This window comes from Saccostrea cucullata, unplaced genomic scaffold, assembly GCF_032062105.1.
Source record: "Saccostrea cucullata isolate Sc308-1 unplaced genomic scaffold, CSIRO_AGI_Scuc_v1 ctg1217, whole genome shotgun sequence".
Taxonomy (NCBI): domain Eukaryota; kingdom Metazoa; phylum Mollusca; class Bivalvia; order Ostreida; family Ostreidae; genus Saccostrea; species Saccostrea cuccullata.
In genome coordinates this window covers 241,975-259,056 of record NW_026926108.1, presented here as the reverse complement: position 1 = coordinate 259,056, position 17,082 = coordinate 241,975, and the positions used below count along the sequence as shown (strand labels likewise).

General features: G+C 33.4%; 2 protein-coding genes across 2 annotated transcripts in view; both read left to right on the top strand.

The window, feature by feature from the left end:
• Positions 1-17,082, top strand: part of LOC134270812 (complement C1q-like protein 2) — a 28,284-nt gene that overhangs the window by 6,368 nt on the left and 4,834 nt on the right. The gene's annotated exons all lie outside the window — the stretch shown is intronic.
• LOC134270810 (interferon-induced protein 44-like) lies at positions 8,151-14,775 on the top strand. Its single transcript, XM_062753052.1, has 6 exons — positions 8,151-8,761; positions 9,157-9,218; positions 9,944-10,141; positions 13,015-13,161; positions 13,279-13,450; positions 14,086-14,775. The coding sequence occupies exons 1-6, from the start codon at positions 8,221-8,223 to the stop codon at positions 14,406-14,408; spliced, it is 1,443 nt and encodes a 480-aa protein (XP_062609036.1). The 5' UTR covers positions 8,151-8,220; the 3' UTR covers positions 14,409-14,775.

The following is a 17,082-nucleotide window of genomic DNA, read 5'->3' as shown; positions in this document are numbered from 1 at the left end:
AATATCTTTCAGTAATTGCAACCCGGAACGTTTATTATGAGCATAATTTTTGGTTCCGGGCTAACTTGGCTTCGTCAAAAACTGTAAAACAAACAACTAATTACAGTAATTAGCAAATAGATATGAAATATCGTTCAGTAATTGCAACCCGGAACGTTTATTATGAGCATAATTTTTGGTTCCGGGCTAACTTGGCTTCGTCAAAAACTGGAAAAGAAACAACTAAGTAGCTAAAATATATGAAATATCTTTCAGTAATTGCAACCCGGAACGTTTATTATGAACATAATTTTTGGTTCCGGGCTAACTTGGCTTCGTCAAAAACTGGAAAGCAAACAACTTAGTAGCTAAAATATATGAAATATCTTTCAGTAATTGCAACCCGGAACGTTTATTATGAGCATAATTTTTGGTTCCGGGCTAACTTAGCTTCGTAACAAAATGGAAAACAAACAGCTAAGTAACAAAAAATATGAAATATCTATGAGTAATTACATCCCGGAACGTTTATTATGACCATGATTCTTGGTTCCGGGCTAACTTGGCTTTGTCAAACACTGGGGAAAAACAACTGAGTTGCAAATAGATATGAAATATCTTTCAGTAATTGCAACCCGGAACGTTTATTATGACCATAATTTTTGGTTCCGGGCTAACTTAGCTTCGTCAAAAACTGGAAATGAAACAACTAAGTAGCAAATAGATATGAAATATCTTTCAGTAATTGCAACCCGGAACGTTTATTATGACCATAATTTTTGGTTCCGGGCTAACTTAGCTTCGTCAAAAGCTGGAAATGAAACAACTAAGTAGCAAATAGATATGAAACATCTTTCAGTAATTGCAACCCGGAACGTTTATTATGAGCATAATTTTTGGTTCCGGGCTAACTTGGCTTCGTCAAAAACTGGAAAAGAAACAACTAAGTAGCTAAAATATATGAAATTTCAATTGAAGTAAGAATTTGGAAGAATTAATCAAGAACCGAGCGCACCTTTTTGTGCGCAATAAATATACAGTTTTTTCAATGAGTGGCACTGTAGCTCTCCGGTCTATCAATATATTTTTTTTCGGAGAGCTACAGATCTGCAGCTACTACAATATGCCATGATCCTGCTACGTAATTTTACAACAGTGATGCTCCAAAAAAATAAATAGAACTCTATTCCATGTTTTGCAAATTAATAATTAAAAATTAAACAAAACTTTTACATTTTTGCAACTGTTATAATTGAAACTCCCCCATAACAAAATGTTGGAATATTGATAAACAACTTTTCATTTTGTGGGGCTGTTGAAATATAATCTCCATTTTCTTTTAAATTGGAGAAGGGGTGAGATTTTTAAAACACGTAGCGCAGCTACATGAACATTATTGCAGTTTACCTTTAACCTACATGCACCTGTGGAAATGTACATTTTTTTAACCTTCATGTAATTATTTAATATTTTTTCTCCGAAGCAGTTGAGATTATTTCAATATAATGACATTGGCGTCAGAAGCAAGTTGAAAGGGGGGGGGGGGGGCTTAAGTGAAAGAAAAAGATCAAACCTACAAAACCTACAAGCAAAAAAGGAAAATGTGTCAATTGTCTAAACACGAAAATTCTATTTCGTGGGGGTTGGGGTTGGGGTTGGGGGTTATGATAGAACTTCTTCCAGTGCCAGTATTTTTTCCAAACACTACCATTTACCCTTTTTTAAACTCAACTGCAACGTGTCGGTTGAAAAAGTGTGTGTGTGGGGGGGGGGGGGGGTAAACCTACGCCCCAATGTACGATGTCTATATTATGCCTATTTTTGCAAAAAAAAAAGTGGGGGCTAAGCCTCCCTACTCCCACCCCCTCCGGTTCCGACGCCTATGATGTCATGTATAAAACGATCATATTTTTACCAACTTCATCGTGTTTTATGTATTCAAACACCCATGCAGAAATAATTATTTTTACCACATATCTTAAGCGGTTGGTGGTTAGGACATTCCTCGAGGTAACACTAATGTGCATTTAAATTCCTTTAAAACAAACAAATAGCAAGAAAAAAAAAAGACGAAAGAAAAGAAAAGAAAAAAATATTTTTTTTTTTATCGTATTAAATAAAAAGCCGAGCCAGTCAACATATATTGTCTTTACTTTTCATATCTCAATTACTATTTTTTTTTTTCTTCCGACGATTAAAAAAATTATCATTTTCATTAACTACACGTGCTTGGCTTTTTGGTATTAAAGGGAATAAACCATACTCGTATTCTTATGTTTTCATGTGTATTTCATTACAGAATAAATCACATCATCATGAAATACATGTACTGTACCTACATGTAGTATGAAGATTAATTTAGAAGAAAATAAACCATATACGTAACATTCTTCAACAGTGATTCATATACATATTTCTAATGGAATATAAACCATATATCATGCCATTTCATCAATAATATCTAATTATGAAAAAAAATCTTTAATTATGAGGAATGGAAGCCGTGTTTGAGCCTCGACTTGTCAACACGTGTAATGTCATTTAAACAGAGAATTTAATTCCGTAAATTTATAATTATCAATATTTGTTCTTTACTTTTATCGAATTCTGAAATAAAAAAATTATCAATTAATTAATTCTTTGACATTGTGTTTCTTTAAATGTTAGTCTTTCGTAAACCCGGTCTTAAATTGTTTATCTCCTAACCTGTCTTTACGGGTTTGCGTGCATTGAAGCGAGAGATTCACACCTGGCATGCACTAAATAAACAAAAGGAATTGAGTTGTAGATAACCGATTTGTATACATAAGATAAACAAAGCCTTATAATGGGACCAAAGTCATATGTATCAGAAAGAGTATCATCAGGCTATTTATTCATCTATTTTTTAAAATTGCTAAGTACAAAACATTGCGCGATGCACGAAAATAAAATGTCGCTGCGTATTGCTAAAACCTCAAGAAAAACCCCCACTAATTCCATGACTCAATATGGAATGGAATCTGGACAGATACCGCGATTCGAAGATTGAACTCATGGCCGGAACCTATATTACAGTAAAATCCGGAACCAATATTATGATTTTAAGGTTCCGACCGGAACGTGAAATACCCGGAACGAATATTATGCGACACCGGCCACTATAGATGTCATTTTTGCACGCGAGAGATGAAAATAGAAATGCCCCGGTACAGTAGAGCCACCGGTATCATAGGAAAGGAGTATACTAAAGCTTTGATCTGGCTTATTACGCACTGATATTTTATACTTTGTGAATATAGAGTATGAGAGCATCTCAATACTATTAATAAACAAGAATAGATATGGGTTACCCCATATCCAAAGATATTCGACTTTTAGATTTAATATGTTTAACAGTGTGTAATGCATTTATAAGAATAAAACTGCACTGTCTAGTTATAGAACTTGTGTAAATTTCGTGAGTCCGTAGCATTACCGTCACCCAGTCTCCTAACCATGCAAACAAACAGTACAAATACCTATGTCCGCAAGACCAGCTAGCCTTGGTCTATACACACGTGCGATGGAGTTGTCAAACGGACTCCCGCGAACAGAGAAGTTACGATGGCAGACAGAACTTTTTTTCATAATTAGATCACATGAATACAAATTCTGATTAATAAAAATTAAACGATTGTCAGTTTAGAAATCCCCGGCCCAGTTCGGGTTTTGTTACACATTTTATAGGTACTCTCCTTATGTGTAGTTTGTCTACACACGTGAAGGGATCTGTTTAGGGACTGAAAATTCCGTCAATTGATATACTACACACACAGAATGATTATTTTTTTTCTCTAAGAGGAAACTTTATGATAATTAACGAACAATTAACATGATTTTTCTACAGTTGTTGATATAGTATAATCAATTCATCAGTGAAAAAATATCAACCGAAGAATGACCTAGATATTCTCTGTTATCAAACATGTTTAAAAAAAAAAAGCTGAGGAGGGAGCGAGAGTAGGAATATTAACATTTTTATTTGCATTTAGGGGAGAAAGTGATCTTTGGAGGAAAAATTAACATTAATTTTGGTTTCTTTTACGTATGACATACACAACATTATTCTTATCATGAACAATTATGTTGTATCTACTTATCAATGATTGAACTATTTTCGTCGGAACAATTTGTGTGACTCGCCGCTGACTACAGTAATATATCTTGAACTAATAGTAAGCACTGATCGAATATATTAAAAAGCAACACTTCTTGTTACAGCGTAAACGCTTCATAGTTCTCTTCAATTGTTTATCCTTTAATCTCAGCGAGAAATACATGTAACCAGAGAAAAAATGAAAGCATGAAGGTCTTAGTGAATTTGATAGAAAGAAAACTTAATAAACATTCAAAGTGCAAAACTCCAGATCTAAAGACAATCCAGTGTATATCATAGCCTAACAATTAGTATGAAAAACGTCAGTCACCATTTAACTCAATGATAAGTTGTATTTACTGACAAGGTCATTGTATCGACCATACAAAAAGGAGAACTTACGAAATGATGACTTTAAACGAGACTGCTGATGTTCTTGTTTCATCAACTTGTTTGTCAGTAGTTTACCCCATTTTAGAAATGATTATACGTAGAGCATGCTCTGGTACCTGTGACACACGACAGACGGACTTGGGACACTCTTTGATCAGAAAGCTCACTTGATTCCTTTGCTTAGGTAAACTAAAAAACAAAGTTGAAATAATTCTGGACCCTATTAAATACGTTCGGTCAGTCTGGTGTACTCTGGTAAAGACGTACATCAATCAGTCAAATAATTCAAGTGATTTTTTCAGTCAAATCAGTCAAACGAATTTTACCAGTTTTTAAAAGTAATGGATAGTTATAAAAAAAAATACAAGCAGAAAAAATTTAGATAATAGATGAGCATATATCCCCTCTATGAAAAGGAAATATAATTTGGGCAGGTCAGGTTTATTCCCACTTAGCCTATCCCATCAAACCAAAATTATTATTTTCCCACTGATTAGTGATTAACCTTCTGAAGAATGTAGACGATAATAACAAAATTCCGTTAGAATCTCTAGTCTTAGGGCATTAAGTAGAGAACTGTATCGTTGACCTGGGTTGACCCGGGCAATTTTTAAAACGTTGAATATTGAGACCAAAAGTCTAGAGTCAACTGACAATAAAATATACATTTCTTATAATATTCAATGAGTCTATTGTTATTAACCACTTCTGTGCCACAGGGCCGATTTTTTAAAAAAATACTTTGTCTCAGATCATGCGCTGAAACAGGATCTTTCTCGCCTTGATAAAGTTTGTTAAAATTATACATAACGCAGGTGCGATTAACGTCATTGATACAACGTAAACCCGCAATTTTTTGATAACGTCACAACTATTGTAACGTCATTTACATGTGACGTTACGTGTTTTTGGCAATTTAAAAATTTACGTTGGCAGCGAAAGGGTTAATGTATACATTTCTGTAACTATCTGCTCCTAATTACTTGTACTAGAATTTTAAGTTAATCTTTATTAAGTTTTTTTTTTCATAGAGTTTTTATGTAAGTTAATCAATACACAGACTTTTAAAACATGTACAGTCTGCTTTCTTATGAGAGAGAGAGAGAGAGAGAGAGAGAGAGAGAGAGAGAGAGGAAAAGAGCTCCATAGTTCTGAAATATCTAAGTACTTAAAAATAAGCAAGAAAAGATGGTGTTATAATTTTTTTCCTTTACAATTCATTTAAGCATTGAATTCATATTTTTGTCTGTCTTCGGTCCTTTAACACACCTGGCCGTGCCGACAAATTGAATACCGCGCGCTAGCGCGGTATGATAAATTTGTCGGCACAGACAAAAATATGAATTCAATGCTTATATTTACATTCTCTAATTTTCATTCTTCATAATTGCTTATTTCGTTAATCTTGAATGTGAATTTAGCGCCCTTCAAAACTGACGCGGTTAATAGACGTAAGAGCCGTTTGTGACGTCAGATGACGTTGCAAAGTTAAATAACGCAAACAAACATTGCGAGGAAAAAAAGTGACAAATTAATTTTAAACGCACATTTGTAGTATTTTTACGTTAATTTAACAGGATTATAGTTTTTAATTAAATTGAGTCAAAACATTGTACATTTTGGTGTTCCCAGATTATAGAAAAATGCATATACAATGTAGTTCCTACTGTGTATTCTAACGCGATGTGACAAGGTTTCGCGTGTGTTATTTAAGAAATAAAATATCATTTTTAGAGTGTCATTGGGATATGACATGAAGTCGGTCACGTGATCAAATTCTATAACGCCCGAAGGGCGTTATAGTAGATTTGATCACGTACCGACTTCATGTCATATCCCATTGACACTCTAAAAATGATATTTTATTTCTTATATTTATATTTTTATTTCTATTCACATTACAAAGATAAAATGTCGTATTTAGAGTTTGTTATTGAGTGCAACATAACGTTTAAATACGACGTCATATGACGTCACAGTCAAGAATTTCCAAATGTATCGTGCAGTTTGCTTTCCATACGCAAGAAAGTCAGATCATGTGACCGACTGCATGTCATCGAAAATTGAATTTCATTTTTTTTGTATTGTCATATAAGGAAAGACATTTGCAAATGTAAATATAGAAATTTGAATGTCGTGGATTTCTAATGAATTTCATAAGGAAAAACAAGATGTGTTTGTGAAACACTATGCGCCCGGCGTCAACAAAGTTCTAAAAAGCTATTTTTTATATATAGGTCACAGTCAAGGTCACAAGGTCATTGACCTTGGTGTTGTTTGTAAGAACTTAATTAGTGGGGTATGCATACTAAATATGAAGTCCCTATCTCCTATGGTTCAAAAGTTATGGCAAAAAGTGGAAAAAGCTATTTTTAGCATAAAGGTCACAGTCAAGGTCACATGGTCATTGACCTTGGTGTTGTTTGAAAGAACTTTATTAGTGGAGTATGCATGCTAAATATAAAGTCCCTATCTCCTATGGTTCAAAAGTTATGGCAAAAAGTGGAAAAAGCTATTTTTAGCATAAAGGTCACAGTCAAGGTCACAAGGTCATTGACCTTGATGTCATTTGAAGGAACCTTATTAGTGGTGTATGCATACCAAATATGAAGTCTCTATCTCTTATGGTTCAAAAGTTATGACAAACAGTTGAAAAACCTATTTTTAGCATATAGGTCACAGTCAAGGTCACAAGGTCATTGACCTTTGAAAGAACTTTATTAGAGGAGTATGCATACCAAATATGAAGTCTCTATCTCTCATGTTTCAAAAGTTATGACAAACAGTTGAAAAACCTATTTTTAGCATATAGGTCACAGTCAAGGTCACAAGGTCATTGACCTTGATGTCATTTGAAAGAACTTTATTAGAGAAGTATGCATACCAAATATGAAGTCTCTATCTCTTACGGTTCAAAAGTTTTGGCGAAGGTTAAAGTTGACAACAGACAAACAGACAAACAGATAAACAGACAAACAGACAGGACAAAAACAATATGCGCCCCGAAAAAATTCGGGCGCATAATACACGGAATTAAATATTATATATTGCTATGCAACCAGAATAATTATGTTCAACGTTCTGAAAACAGTTCCACCAGAACTGTTATATCCAAATATGATTTGTAAATTTAATTATCAAACTACAAGTGTTACAAAGTTTATCTCTTAAATTAGACCATAAAGTAATGGGAAAAGGACACAAGCACAATAGATAAACAAGATATGTTTGTGAAACACTGATGCTCCCGTATGGCAACATAATGAAGATAAAACTTTTCTTACAAGTAAATTTAATGTATTGGTACCAAAAGTAGGGTATCCTCACTGAAAATTCATTTGTGAAATATGAAAGTAGGCCAAGGTTAATTTTTTTCAGAAATCTTCAAGGTCAAGGTATAAAATGAAGGTCTTGACACAAAAATACATATGTAAAGTATGGAAGCCCTAGCCCTAACCGTTCAGAAGTTATGGTCAAGATTAAATTAAAAAAAATAGGTCAAACTCCAGGGTCAAGGTTTAAGGTCGTGCTATCAAGTGAAAGATGTTGTCACAAGGTTTAAATATGTAAAGTATGAAAGCACTAGTCCTAACGTACTTGTTCTCTCTGTCTGTTTGTCCTGTTCTTTGATCTTTTAAAGGTCGATCGATAATTTTCAATACAAAGCCTAGTTTCGATTTCTCTTTCGCAGAACTCATACATCATTTTAAAGACTGTAGAATATTGCAGAAATGGATAAGATTATGCTTACAAGTGAAGAAAAAGTACAACTCCAGGAATGGATATGTCAGAAAAGAAAAGGAAAATTTACGTTGTTATACAAATTGAGCAGAGATGGATGGAATGCCACAACCTTTCATACCAAATGTGACCACAAAGGCCCCACTGTCACTGTTCTCTACAACACCGATTACACCGTATTTGGGGGCTATACATCGCAAAGCTGGACAAGCCCGGGTAACGGCTTCTACGGAACTGACCCAAAAGCATTCCTGTTCCAGCTGCGATATAGAGGAACAGAATCACATAAATATTACCAACACACAGGAAACGGTAGTAAAGCAATATATTGTATATACAACCAAGGACCAACATTTGGAAGCGGACCCGACTTCCTAACCTTCAAAGACAATTCAAACCAGCTTAACACCAAAGTATACAAGTTAAACGGTCGCTGTGACCTTGGCAGCAGTTACCAATATACTGACAATGATGCAGATTTCAATGACGGTCATATGAATACCATTGATTTAGAAGTGTACCAGTTTGAAGGTAAGTATAATGCTATCCCTCTGTCTCTCTCTCCCAGGGACGACCTGTCCCTTCCTCAAAATAACGAAAAAGGTTAGGAAGTCATAAAAACAAAGGAATTATACAGAGAAGCATTACTAATAAACTACATGTACTCTATATTAACAATGCTACATGGTTAATTTGAAGTTTATAACTACATGTAATTGTAAAGAAAGAAATCAAAACTGCTATGAAATACGTCTGGTCTGTTGCCTAGAATGTAGTGGCGAAGGTCCATGCAAACTAAAAGCTTGGCCAAAAAAAGTTGAAAAAATAATATTGATTTCCTTGATTTTCATAATTACAAGATGCCTTCAGCATTGATATTCTGTTTAAAAAGATACTTTTTAGTGAGAGGTTTTATTTTCTTGTAGATGGATCAGACTCTAATATCATGGATACACCATGGAGAGAATTTTCCGAATGGGATACAAAGGTATATTCTGAATACTTTCAATGCTTAAAAACTAAAAAGACTTAGCACATTGGTTGGTATTTATACGAGTAGTGTTATCTTAAATAATTTCTTTTTACAAATATTCTGTAATTTAAATCTTTGGATTTATACATGTATCAGTAATTCAAAATATATAATGATATTTCGGTATCATTAGTTCTCCTGTATAATAATTACGAAAATCATGGATTTTTTTCTGGGTTTGTTGCAAATTTAAGGTAAGGTTCTAAACAATAACAAACTGTTGTTGAAGAACAGCTTCTAAACGAAAAAAATATAGTATGACTACACTTCATTCTTCATTAAAAATAGTTTTGGTTATAGGTTATATTTACATTGAAAAGATGAATATAAATATATATATATATATATAATTTTTTCTCATCTGTACTTCAAGATTGAATAACTATTTCGAAGTTTATACTTTTCGACTACATGTGATCTAACAGTGATATGAGTATGAAAAGGTACATCCGATAAAATTTTATTGAGAAGAATGGAAATCTGAGGAAGCGAAACATTATTTTGATAAATTTGAATCCTCCCTTATGTTCTTTATATGTAGTATAGGGATGATCAGTAAGTAGGAGGACAGGATATGTCCAGATTGTGCCAATTCCCTTGATATGAAAAATACAGTAAGACCTTACATTCAGAAAATAATTTAAAGATTTACGTATTATCATATGCATACTTCATTTCAGACCCTAGAGAAGCTGAAAGATGAAGTGGAGAATTACAGACCAGTGGAGGAGACAAATATTCCAATGGCAAACATTCTGTTGATTGGAAAAATCGGAGCCGGAAAGTCAAGCTTCATCAACACAATCAACTCGATTTTCAGAGGAAACATCACCAGTCCTGCTATTACGGGGATATCAGACCATAGCCTCACAACCTCGGTCTCTTTAATGTTTTGTATTTTATATATCCCTCTCTATCAATCTTTTCCCTTGTGCAGACATAGAGTCAAATCACCATGTGTTCAAGTTGTATCTATATCTTTTATACATTTTAGGCAAAATCAGATATAACTTAAATCAAAATTTAAAACTTAAAAGGCACATTTTTATGTTTGTAAACATTAGGTTATTTTTAGCTCTACTGGTCAGAAACCAGAAGAATTTATGCGATAGTAAGGTGTCCGTCCGTCTGTCTGTCTTTAAACAATTTTAAAACCGCTACTTCTCCCACAGTTTTGGTCTGATTTCAGTATAACTTGGCACACAAGTAGACAACACTAAGATACGTAAATTAGTGCATGATTTCAATAAACGGTGTTGCTATGGTTTCTAAAAAAAGAAATTTCTGTGAAATTCTTTTAAACACTACTTCTCCTACAGTTTTGGTCTGATTTCAGTATAACTTGGCACACAAATAGACTATACTAAGATACATAATTCTTTTTATCGGTTTTTGTACACTAAGATACGTAAATTAGTGCATGATTTCAATAAACGGTGTTGCCATGGTTTCCAAAAAAAGAAATTTCTTTGAAATTCTTTTAATTAAGATACATATTTCTTTTTATCGGTTTTTGATTTCGATGAACGGTGTTGCGGTGGTTACTAAAAATTCAAATTTCTTTGGAATACTTTTACATCTCTACTCCTCCTACAGTTTTGGTCTAATGTTAGTACCAGTATAACGTGGCACACAAGTACACACCCTAAGTTACATAATTAAGTGTATCAATCTTAATGCGCCCGGATCGATAGATCCGAGGCGTATATTGTTTTTGTCCTGTCTGTGTGTCTGTTTGTCTGTCTGTCTGTTGTCAACTTTAACCTTTGCCATAACTTTTGACCAATGAGAGACAGAGACTTCATATTAGGTATGCATACTCCACTAAAAAGGTTCTATCAAATGACATTAAGGTCAATGACCTTATGACCTTGACTGTGACTTTTTTGCTAAAATAGCTTTTTCGAACTTTTGCAATAACTATTGAACCATGAAAGATATAGACTTCATATTTGATATGCTTACTCCACTAATGAAGTTCTTCCAATTAACACCAAGGTCATTGACCTTGTGACCTTGGCTGTGGCCTATATGCTAAAAATAGCTTTTTTCGAAATTTGGCCATAACTTTTGAACCATGAGAGATAGAGACCTCATATTTGGTATGCATGCAATACTGATTAAGCTCTTTCAAATGACACCAATTGACCTTGTGACCTTGACTATGACCTATATGCTAAAATAGTTTTTTGGAACTTTGTTGCCAGCGGGCGCATAGTGTTTCACAAACACAACTTGTTTTTTATTTCAATGAACGGTTTTGCCAAGGTTACTAAAAATAGAAATTTCTTTGAAAAACTTTCTAAATGCTACTTCTACAATTTTTATCTGATTTCAATATAACTTGGCACACAAGTAGACTACACTTCTCCTCCAGTTTTTGGTTTGATTTCAATATAACTTGGCACACATTTAGTACAGTACACTAAGATGTAAGATGTAATTTAGTGCATCGGATTTCGATTTCGATGACCAGTGTCTCCGTGGTTACTAAGAATGATAATTTCTATTCCTTTAAAACGCTACTACACCTTCAGTTTTTGTTTGATTTTAATCTAATTTAATTTGACACACAATTATACTACACTACGATGCACAATGATATATTAGTATATAGATTTTTGTGTTTCAGTGAATGTTGTTGTCATGGTAACTAAAAATGGAAATTTCTTAGAAATACTTTCAAAATGCTACTCTTTCTACATCAATATAACTTGGCACACATGTAGACTACATTACGATACATTTATAATTCTATTTATTGCTAGTTTGTTACCTGTTAAAAAGTTTAAAATCCAAGTGTTACTTTTCATTTACAGACAAGTAGAGTCACTGTCTCATCAGAGACTGTTGACAACTTATATAGGCCTTTCAACTGCCGCTAGAGGTCGGTTTTATGAACGATAACTCACTGTTGAAACATGTTGAGAGCAGGCTGGGTGTATCTAACTGTTTACACACAAGGCAGTTTTAAGCATTTCCAAAGTGTTTCTTTGCTCACCGTAGAATCCAGTGGTTTTAAAATGTAGCACCAATGTTAAACTTATTTACTGTATAGTTGCGGACACCGTTTCACTGCATATAATTAAAAGTTTTAATTAAAGTAAAAAGTGAAATCTACCCTCCTCCTTAGTTCTAACCTAATTAAATTTTTATACTTGGTCGTTCCCTTTCGTGCTTAGTAACACAAGTAAGATGATCAATTGCTGCATTTACTTGTAAAAATATATATATTTACATAGGAAGCGAAAAAGCGCGAAAACAAAAAACATGGCATGAAATTTTCTTCTTCATAATAATCGCCAAAGAGAGTTAAAAATATTGAATATAGTCTGTTCCCCATCTATTTGACCCTGTTATTTCAGGTAGAATGAAGGCATTCTCTTTCTCATGGTCAACACTTTTGTGTACAAAACAATGTAAGGAACCCTTTTGTGTACATAACAATACCAATGCTGAAGCAGCCTATATGTCATTCCTATAAACGATAACTCATAAATCGGCACTTAGTTGGTCATTTTTCACACCTGAGTTACCTATCCTTAAAACACAACATCGAAAAAGTCAATTATAAATAATTAAACTTTTAATGATGTAATTAAATGTATGCATAAGTTATTATCTTTTTTGATAGTTTCATGTACCCATAAATCTATCTATGCAATGTTTTTTTACCATATGTGCAACTTGAAAAATTAGTTGAAAGGCCTAACTTATACATTTATCAATAATATGTACTTGTATTGAATAGCTCAGGATTTACCGAGTGAGAAGCCAGTTGTCCAGAAAACCACTTAATTTTAATTTGTATGACACCCGAGGACTAGAGGAAGATCAAGGCATCGACTCACAAGAACTCTGCTACATTTTGGATGGGAATTTGCCTGACAAATATACAGTATTTATTCTATACTTCAAACTCAAAACGAAACGCTTCCTTCATATATTAAAATATTCTAAAACTAATAATATTTTTGTGCAAAGTACAGATTATTGTTTTAATGTCTTTTTTAAGTTTAATCCGTCCTGCCAAGCCACTTCTGCAGTTCCAGGTTTTAACAAAAATCCAGGAGTGAGGGACATGATTCACGTTGTTGCATTTGTAGTGGACGCAAGTTCCTTTGAAGACATGAGCGATGATCTAATTGCTAAAATAAAAAATCTTCGCTCCAAAATGAATCAAAGAGGTAAAACAGAGCTTATTCATAATTGTGAAAACTGCCTCTTATAGTATCATATCATGTAGAATACATTTCTGGTATAGCCACGGAGGAGAAAAAAAAAACGTTTTGAAGATTCGGTTTCTCAGAACGATATGAAAGAGAAAAAAGCTTCTTACTAGTCTTACTAGTACTGGAGTTGTACATGATCAAAATGTTTTGAAAAAAAGTTTAATCCTTAGTACACTCATGACTGCTCACTCAAAATATTCGTATACAGTTAAAATTACAGTGATCTTGTCTTAGATTTAAAATTAAATTATTATCTTAAGTTTTTACTCAATTTGTAATCATTTGAAGCATTCTAAAAAGTTAATATGGCCTAGATGGAAATAATTGAACACTTTATTTGTGTGTACTTCAGTTTATTATAATTTCAACGACACTTCATTTCTTTAAATAGATTTTTCCGGGGGGGGGGTTAATGACAGTTCCCTATGATGAAAATTTAAAAGATAAACTCTAAATTCACATATCTATATGATATAATTTCCCCAGAGTAAAAAAAAATCATTGTTGCAAATCCTTGAAGTTTGAAACGAAACAAAACCAATATGAATGCACTTTGGAATATAATGAAAGACCTTTTTTTTCTTCTTTAGACATTCCACAAGTTGTTTTGCTCACCAATGTAGATAAAGTAAGCGAAATTGTGGAGAAAGACCTGTCCAAATTGTTCCACTGCAAAGCCATCCAGAAACATGTCGACGATGTAGCAAAGTTGATTGGTTTACCACGTGGTCACGTGATGCCTTTAAAGAATTACGAATGTGAGATGGATCTACACCAGAATGTGACGATTCTCAGTCTTCATGCTCTAAGCGTTATTCTTCGCTTTGCTGATGATTTTTTGATGAATAATATAGAGCCGTCCATTGAAGCAAATCAAGAGGGAGAAAAGAATAAAAAGAACTCCTTCGACTGACTTCACTACAAAGAAGGAAGATTTGACGAAAATGTAGCAGTTCGTTTCATAACTATTCCACAGAATGCAAAACATTTTATTTCACGTACTGAGCAATCCATTGATATTGCAAAAATTTACACAATGCTTTTCATGGAAAAAATATTGTTACATAGTAGTGATAGCTCAGGAAGTTTTTTTTAATTTTAATGGTACATGTGTATTTATACATTTTGCGCTTCTGACTTTAATATGATATTTTGTATGTGAGGAGTGTTATTTTAATACAAGTAATTCAAATTTACTGCATTGGTGTCCATATACAAGACATTTAGAATTTGTATTCAAGCTGAATAAATTTGACAACGTCATTTTTCTCTGGACAAAACTATCATGCTCTCTTTAAAAGAACAATCTCCATTTGTTGTTTATGCTTTACAAACGTCATACAATGACCTTTTTTGCAAATCAGTATGTCTTTCGGTCGAATGTTGACTGACGTTTTTTATACAAATTGTAAGGCCGTTGTTTTCACGCACATTTCTGACTACAGATTTCCCCGTTTACCTGATCATGGTAATAGGCAAACGGGTGTGACCAGTCGACAGGGATGCTTACTTCTCCATGACACCTGATCTCACCTCTGATGTTTTTAGAGGTTTGTCTGCCCACAATTTGCATTGATCCTTTTGACTTTTGAGCATGATGCGATCCTCATCTTCACAAGTTCATTTTTTATGCTCATACCAACAATCAGTGGTGCATGAGGTACAGCTATAAAAAGTCGTCATAGTTCAAATTTGAAAGGAAAATAAATGTAAAATAATAAAATAAGTGAGAGACATATACCTGTTGAAAAACTACAGCAACAAACACACAGAACTGTTGTAGCGTTGAATGGTTTTATATATCAGTCGTTGATATTTATTATACAAAATCATAACGCTACAGTTCTGCAGCTAACAAAGAAAGCAGAGAGAACACAAAGAACACATTTAAATTATGGAGAAAGCTACATCAAATATTTTTAAGATGAATATATGAAATAGCATTTATTTTTAATTATTTGTTTTATTTAAGAAAGAACGATGTTCTTAGAAATCCTCTTACGAAGTATCCGACTTATCTGTCTGAAGACGTTCAATAAGGTTTAGGAGTAGTTGTCATTTTCATCCAGGGGCCAATTGCGTGATGGTTGAAAATCGAGATTTTCTGTAGATACCATGTTCCCTTAAAATGGTTTGGACAAAATAAGGTGTCCACTACCAATTGATATTTTCTTTCTAATATACCTCTTTCATTTATTTCTAAAGATCTTTTGTTTCAATGCTGTGATCAGAATGAGGGCTTTTTATTGGTATGCGATAAATATCATATTTATATACATAGCAGGTATAGTCTCTGATAAAAAAGCTTAACAGAAAAGGTCATAGATCACTTTACATTTATTTTTAATGACGAATTTCAAAATAAATTTACTTTTAATACGGAGAAACCATTCAGGTTTCATTTTTTTAACCAAAAGGAGATATAATAAAAAAAAAGAAATTATAATCAAAAATTTGAGGATATATCTTTATTATGTATTTTAAGATTAATGAATATTAGAATAAATGCATCATTTCTAGCCAATAAAGCAATATGAAGTACTCAGAAAAAAATACCACAGTACTACCAGAAAACAAGACGTGTTTGTGTGAAATATTGATATATCACAACTTTTAGCAAGATTGAAGTTTCTCAAATGCAACTCCAAGGTCAAGAAATGGAAAAATGCTGTTACCCAAACGACTCAGTGAATATACCCGTGGAATATGGAAGGCCAAACACAACCATTGAAAATTAAAGTTTTTTAAATGTGGGCCATTTAAACTCCAAGATGAAGATCAAAGGGTCAATCAAAGATACTAGTACCCAGGGAAGGCCATGACATAAGAAATACACATATGAAATATAAAGGCCCTGTTCAAAAAATATGGCCAAGGTTAATTTTTATAAAGAAATTCAATCCCCAATGTCAATATCATAAGGTCAAAATTTTGGTATCTAAAAGGAATGCCTTGTCACATGTGATATGCTTGTGAAATTCGAAGGCCCTATTTAACTGTTCAAAAGTAATGGTCAAGAATAAAGTTTTTAAAGTGGGTCTAACTCAAAATCCATGGTCAAAAATGATTATATCTATGGAAAAATCTTGTCACAATACATATCAGAAGTATGAAAGCCCGAACACCGACTGCTCAAAATTATGGCCTATGTTAAGTTGGGTAAATTCTTGCAAACTTCAAATTCGAGGTCATGTTAGTGCCAAAAGAAAAGCCTTGTCAAATGGAATAAACAGGTAAAACATGAGAGCCATAGCTCCAACCAATCAAAGGTTATGGGCAACGTTAAAGTTTTTGCGGACTAACAGACGGACAGACGGGTGGATAGGGTTAATACTATACACCCCCGAATATTTGATTGCGGGGCATAAAAAGAAAAGAACACGTATATGTATTACTTAAAAACGTATATTTAAGATCTGATAAGGTCTCTAACATTTTTCAAACAATTCAAATACGATTTATAAAGAAGCATTAGATCTATTATAAGACACTAAGTAGGCCTTTCAACTGCCGCTAGGGGTCGGTGTTATGAACGATAACTCACTGCTGAAACTTGTTTAGAGCAGGCTCGGGGTATCTTACTGTTA

Bases quoted from the DNA above. Each gene is read 5' to 3' on its own strand.
- LOC134270810 (XM_062753052.1), top strand. From the start codon at position 8,221: ATGGATAAGATTATGCTTACAAGTGAAGAAAAAGTACAACTCCAGGAA. The intron at 8,762-9,156 runs GTAAGTATAATG...ATTTTCTTGTAG, and splicing joins AGAAGTGTACCAGTTTGAAG to ATGGATCAGACTCTAATATC. The intron at 9,219-9,943 runs GTATATTCTGAA...ACTTCATTTCAG, and splicing joins TTTCCGAATGGGATACAAAG to ACCCTAGAGAAGCTGAAAGA.